The sequence below is a fragment of the Fonticula alba genome (assembly GCF_000388065.1).
Source record: "Fonticula alba strain ATCC 38817 unplaced genomic scaffold supercont2.7, whole genome shotgun sequence".
NCBI classification, from domain to species: domain Eukaryota; order Rotosphaerida; family Fonticulaceae; genus Fonticula; species Fonticula alba.
In genome coordinates, this window is record NW_009242977.1 from 459,285 (window position 1) to 464,483 (window position 5,199).

General features: G+C 69.1%; 2 protein-coding genes across 2 annotated transcripts in view; one reads left to right on the forward strand and one right to left on the reverse strand.

The window, feature by feature from the left end:
* H696_04295 (hypothetical protein) lies at nt 1-2,370 on the reverse strand. The gene is made up of 4 exons (XM_009498173.1): nt 2,017-2,370; nt 1,254-1,867; nt 936-1,110; nt 1-587 (listed from the first exon to the last, which is right to left on the reverse strand). Exons 1-4 carry the CDS (start codon nt 2,190-2,192, stop codon nt 26-28), a joined length of 1,527 nt encoding a protein of 508 aa, XP_009496448.1. The 5' UTR covers nt 2,193-2,370; the 3' UTR covers nt 1-25.
* Nucleotides 2,371-4,176: 1,806 nt separating this feature from the next.
* Nucleotides 4,177-5,199, forward strand: part of H696_04296 (hypothetical protein) — a 1,375-nt gene continuing 352 nt past the window's right edge. The window contains exons 1-5 of the mRNA XM_009498174.1: nt 4,177-4,213; nt 4,316-4,404; nt 4,596-4,664; nt 4,827-4,939; nt 5,043-5,165. Of these exons, the coding sequence (XP_009496449.1) occupies nt 4,330-4,404; nt 4,596-4,664; nt 4,827-4,939; nt 5,043-5,165 (380 nt within the window). The 5' untranslated portion in view covers nt 4,177-4,213; nt 4,316-4,329. The remainder of the gene's footprint in view (nt 4,214-4,315; nt 4,405-4,595; nt 4,665-4,826; nt 4,940-5,042; nt 5,166-5,199) is intronic.

Below are 5,199 nucleotides of genomic sequence, written 5' to 3' on the forward strand. Positions count from 1 at the left end.
GGGGGGAGGAAGCCGGAAGAGGCGCTCACGCCTGGACATCCGGCTGGTGCAGGAGCATGTGGATCCAATGGTGCGACACGGTCCCATCGGCCGGGGTGACCGACATGCGCAGACGCAGGGAGTGCGTCTCTCGCAGGGCCCCCGAGGCCGGGTCACCAGCCAGATCCCCCCCAAGTGGCCGGAGAAGACCCTGCAGGGTGGCATCCGTCAGGGGGATGTACGCGCGGTTTTCCGCCCGAACCACCGACTCCGGGGTCTCGCCCAGCAGCAGGCCGCCATCGTCGGCCAGCAGCAAGGCCGACTCGTCGTCCTCATCCTCATCATAGTCGCCGAGGGGCGAATGCCCGGCCAGGGTCAGCGTCCGGGTGAAGGCCGGCGTGGCGGTGGACAGGGCCGGCCCAGCCGGCTCCCCGGCCTTGGGAAGGTCTCCGGCCGCGAAGAAGGCCAATGTCACGTCGCATGGGACGTCCACCGGATTGGCCAGGACCAGGGCAAACATGCCGCGCGTGCTGGCCGGCCGAAGGCGCGAGCTGAGAATGGCCGCGCGCAGGTGGCGGCCCGACTGCCGCACGGCGGGGATCTTCTCACTGTGAGCCGTAGCGCGGGCCACAAGGGAGAGAGGGGGAGAGGGGGCAGAGAGGGGGAGAGAGAGGGGGAGAGGGGGCAGAGAGAGGCAGAGAAAAGCAAAGAGAGGCAGAGAAAAGCAGAGAGAGGCAGAGAAAAGCAGAGAGAGGCAGAGAGAGGCAGAGAAAAGCAGAGAGAGGCAGAGAAAAGCAGAGAGAGGCAGAGAAAAACAAAGAGAGGCAGAAAGAAGCAAACAACCACAAAGAGAAGCAAAGAGGGAGAGAGAGATAGGAAAGACCAGCGAGAAGGAGACCAGCCAGGTGAGTAACGGGAAAATGGATGGCCCGCACAGGAGAAGGGGTGCCACGCACAACGCCGGCTTGCGCAGCTTGAAGCGCGTGCCAAAGGTACTGGTATCATGGCTGAGGACCGGCTGCGCACAGCCGGGGCACCGGTAGTCCGTGCGCGAGACCAAGCGCACGGCCGCCGGCGTGGCCCCGGGCAGCAAATCCGTCGTGTTGGATGCGAGTAGCTCATCTCCCACAGCTGGCGCGGGCCCACGGCGGAATCAGGCAGCAGAGTCAGGCACAGAGCAAGTGGAAAAAAGGGGGGGGGGGAGGGGACGAGGGGCGGGAGGCAAAAGGGCATGACCAAAATCAGTGGCAGGGTGCACTCGCGCTCACACGCACCGATCGGGGCGTAGGCCGGCGCTTGGCCGTCGTCCGTGGGAGCCGGCGCCAGGGCGCGCGTCATAACCTCCGCCAGGGCGCCCTCCTCGCCGGTTGAGAGGGCCTCCAATGCGCGGGCCAGTGCCTCGTCATCCGCCCGGGCCAGGGGGAACTCCTCATCACCGCGGCCAGCCGCATCGCCAGGGGCACGCTGTGGCCAGATGGCCGTGGTGCCGTCGGCCGCACGCGGGGGCCCGGCCCCACCGGCCCCCGGCCCACCGGCCGCCTTGGAATCCAGCAACAGCAGCAGCGAGGCCGACATGTTGCGGTTCAATTCGAAGGAGGCCTGGAGGAAGCTGGTCTCGCTGCGGGACCGGAAGCCGGGGCCGCTGCCGAGGCCGGAGGCTGGCCGCCGCGGGCTGCCGGCCGGGCCCTTGTCGCTCCATTGGCAATTTTGGCAAATGAGGTACATGGGAGCCGAGCCGGCCGGCAGCAGGGCCATTGCCCCGCACGCGGGGCATGCCTGGCAGGAAGGACGCGCACATTGGCCCTTGGCCGTGCGGAAGGAGGCGGATGCCGCTTCGGACAGGCACCGGGGGCAGTGCCAGGAGTTGGTCTGCTGCGGCGCCAAGCATCTGGGACGGCCCATACGAGGGAAGGGAGGAGGAGGAGGAGGAGAGAGAGAGGGGGGGGGGAGAGAGGGGAGGGAGAGTCAGTAGGGGCAGGGCAGGGGGCGGCCACCACTCCGAGGCCAAGTCCATCGAGGACGAGTGCATGCGCGCACGATTCACACCGCAGTGACTGGCATCTATCGCAGAAGAACAGCTCCTCCAAGGCGCGTGGGGGATTGTCCGGGGCGTCGGTCAGCGGGGGATCCTCGGCACCGGCCCGCTTGGGCGGGGCCGCACAGCAGGCGCATTCGTAGAGCACCCGCGTGGCGAAGGGGATCTGGAAAGACATGGGGCGTCCGTCGGCGGCGACAGGCCGGGCAATGGACGGAGAGAGAGAGAAGGAAGGAGAGAGGGGGGAGGGAGGGAGAGAGGGGGGAGGGAGGGAGAGAGGGAAGGGAGCAGGAGGGGGGCAGGGGAATGAAGATCAGTGGCGGGGTGGAGAGAGAGGGAGAGAGTGTGTGTGTGTGTGTGTGTGTGCCAACGGCAGACGGGAGAGTGGTGTGCCCCTCCGCCGGGCTTTTGTTAGTCCCACCTCCGGGGCGCGGGGAAGTGCACAGCGGCCGGTGGTGCCAGATCGCGCGCCGTTCGCCGGCGACGCGGCCCCGTGACCGTCCTCGGGCGCCTGACCAGCCGGCTGTTGGCATTCCGCCGGGCCGGGGCCAGGCAGGCACCGAGCCCACAATGGGCCGCGGCCGGCTCCGGGGCCTCGCCGTGTCGATTCTGGATCGCTGCGCCGGGCGTTCTGAAGTCGGAAGCGATGGCTCCGCCAAAATACGCCCGCGCGTGCCGACGGTCCGCCGGGGGTCGTATCACCCGTGATCCGGGACGGCGTGCGTCCCTGACAGGGCCTCCAACCGCTCGGGGGCGGGGGGCGGCGCAGGGGAGGGGAACCGGCCGGCCATCGTGGGCCCAACCCGCCCCGCGGCCTTCTCGCGTCTCCGAGAAGAATAAGCAGGGGGGGGGGACTCCGGGCAAGTGGTCTGGAGAAAGGCAGCGAGGGGGGGAGGGGGGGGGGAGAAAAAGAGAACGCGGCCCGCATCCGGCAGCCATCCGAAAAACATACACCGCCGGGGGGCGACACCCAGGCAGGGCGTGTGTGCCCCGCCCTGGCCACAGGCCGCCGCGGAACAGCTGCCGGGATGGGCCCCCGGACGGGCGGCTGCCGCACAACAATAGCACCACCACAACCCGTGTGTCTGCGGTGTGTGGGCTTCTCTCTCTCTTTCTCCCTCGCCGGAGAGTCGGCCGCGAAGGCCGCCCCGGGTTTTGGGGACTAAGACGCTCGAAAAGTGGTGCCATAAAAATAGACGCTTATATTCCCGGCCATGCCCGAAGGGGGCGGACGCGGAAAAGGGCCCGCTGGCCGGGCGCTGTGTCACCGCCGGGCGGCACAATTGAGGCCCGGGACAAGCGCGGAAATGCGTGGTGATGTCCGCCCCCCCTCTCCCCCTTGGAGGCGGCCGGGCACGGTGCAAACCCCGCCCCCTGTGCGGCTTGATCTCGTTACGTCCCCCCCTCCCCCCCCCCCCCCCCCGCGCTGTTCCGTGACCAATCTCCCCGGAGCAGCCCTCCCTCCCGGGACGCAGGAGAGAGACGCGTGCGCATGCTGGGTGGTTATTCCGGGCCGGTTGGTCTAGCAGCCAGCCTGCCAGCCGGGGGGGGGGGAGGACTTACCCCGGACGCGTTTCCCTCCTTCCTGGGGGAGCGGACTCCGCGACAGCCCCCGTCCCCCCCCCCCTGGCGGTGGGGGCGAATCCCCCGCCGTTGGCGGGTCGCGCGGCAGCATTCAAATTTCGGCCCCCCCCCCCCACCCCCACCCCCCTGCGGCGGACAGTTCCCCCTCCCCGGCCACCGGTCGGCGCCCTGGCGGCCGGGGCTCACGCTTTTTCCGCGCGCGCGCGCGCGCGCGCGGGGGCCGCCCTCCTCCCCGGCGAGCCCTGCGCGCAAGGCGGCGGGGGCGCGCGCGCGCGCGCGTGCGCGGAGCGGGGGACACACGAATGGAATGCGCGCCATACGTGTACGTGTGTATGTGTCAACATGACACGCCGCGGCTTGAGTGGGCCGGGAACACCGGGGCCCGGCCGGGAGGGGGGGAGGGCGGAAACAAGGCAGCGGCGCTGGGCTCACACCTTCAAGGCGTCCCCCGGCGCCGGCCCCCCCAGTGCGTTGCCGGCCCTACTTCCATCCTACTCATTGCCGCGACACCCTGCACCGGTTGGCGCCCCTCCCCCCCCCTCCCCCTCTCTCCCTCCCTTCCCCCCCCCCTCCCCACCCCTTCCTGTTTCTCCTCTCCCGACGGTCACGCAACCGGTGCGCCCCGTTTTCCGCCTTTGCCCAACGCACCCGCGCATGGCGTCGGTATGTGCATCCTCGGTCTCTGACTCGCCCGCCTGTCCCCTCCGCCGCTCGTAGTTCCGTCCGACACCATGGGTGGCGAAGCAATTCTCTTTGTGATTGCGGTCGTCGCGGCCGCGGCCCTCCTCTTCGCGATGGTCTTCTATGTGCGCACATGCCGCGGCGCTCGCCCGCCCTGCCGCCCTCACCTTGCCCCGGGGGCCGGTCCGCTCTCGGCACCTACTGACCCCCCTCCCCGGCCGTCTGGCTGCCGCCTGCGCGCTTGCCTCCTTCCCCGCCCCCCCCCCCCCCCCGCACTTGGTCCCCATGCACCCGGCGCGCTTGTGGCTGCCCACAGTTCATCCTCTTCACCGATCTCGAGTCCGACTACATCAACCCGATCGAGTGCTGCATTCGAGTCAACAAGGTGCGCACGCGCACGCCGCCAGCCGGCGAGCGGGCCCTCCCGCTGCACCGCTCTTCATGCGCGTTCGGCCCCACTGACCCTGCCCTCCTCCCATTGCGCCTGTGATCCACTCGTCACCTGCGCACACATCCCCCCCCCGCCTCCCCCCCCGCACACACACAGATCATCCTCCCTGAGATGATCACCCATACTGCCCTGACCGTGATCTTCCTGCTTTCCCGGAGCTGGCTCGCCTTCCTGCTCAACCTGCCGCTCCTGGTCTACCACGGCATGAAGTGCGTCTCTCGCCCCCCCCCCCTCTACTCCCTCTCCCTGTCTGTCTTCTCTCTTGGCTGCTCTCTGACGTTCGCCCTCCCTCCTCCCCCCACACACACGCAGGTACAACTCCGGCAAGTACCTCTGCGATGCGACCTCCATCTTCCGTCAGCTCTCGCGCCACCGCCGGGAGGGCCTCTTCAAGCTGGTGTTCTACCTGCTCTGCTTCTTCTACTACCTCTACCGGTGCGTGAATCCATGGCCCCCTCCCCTCCTTTTC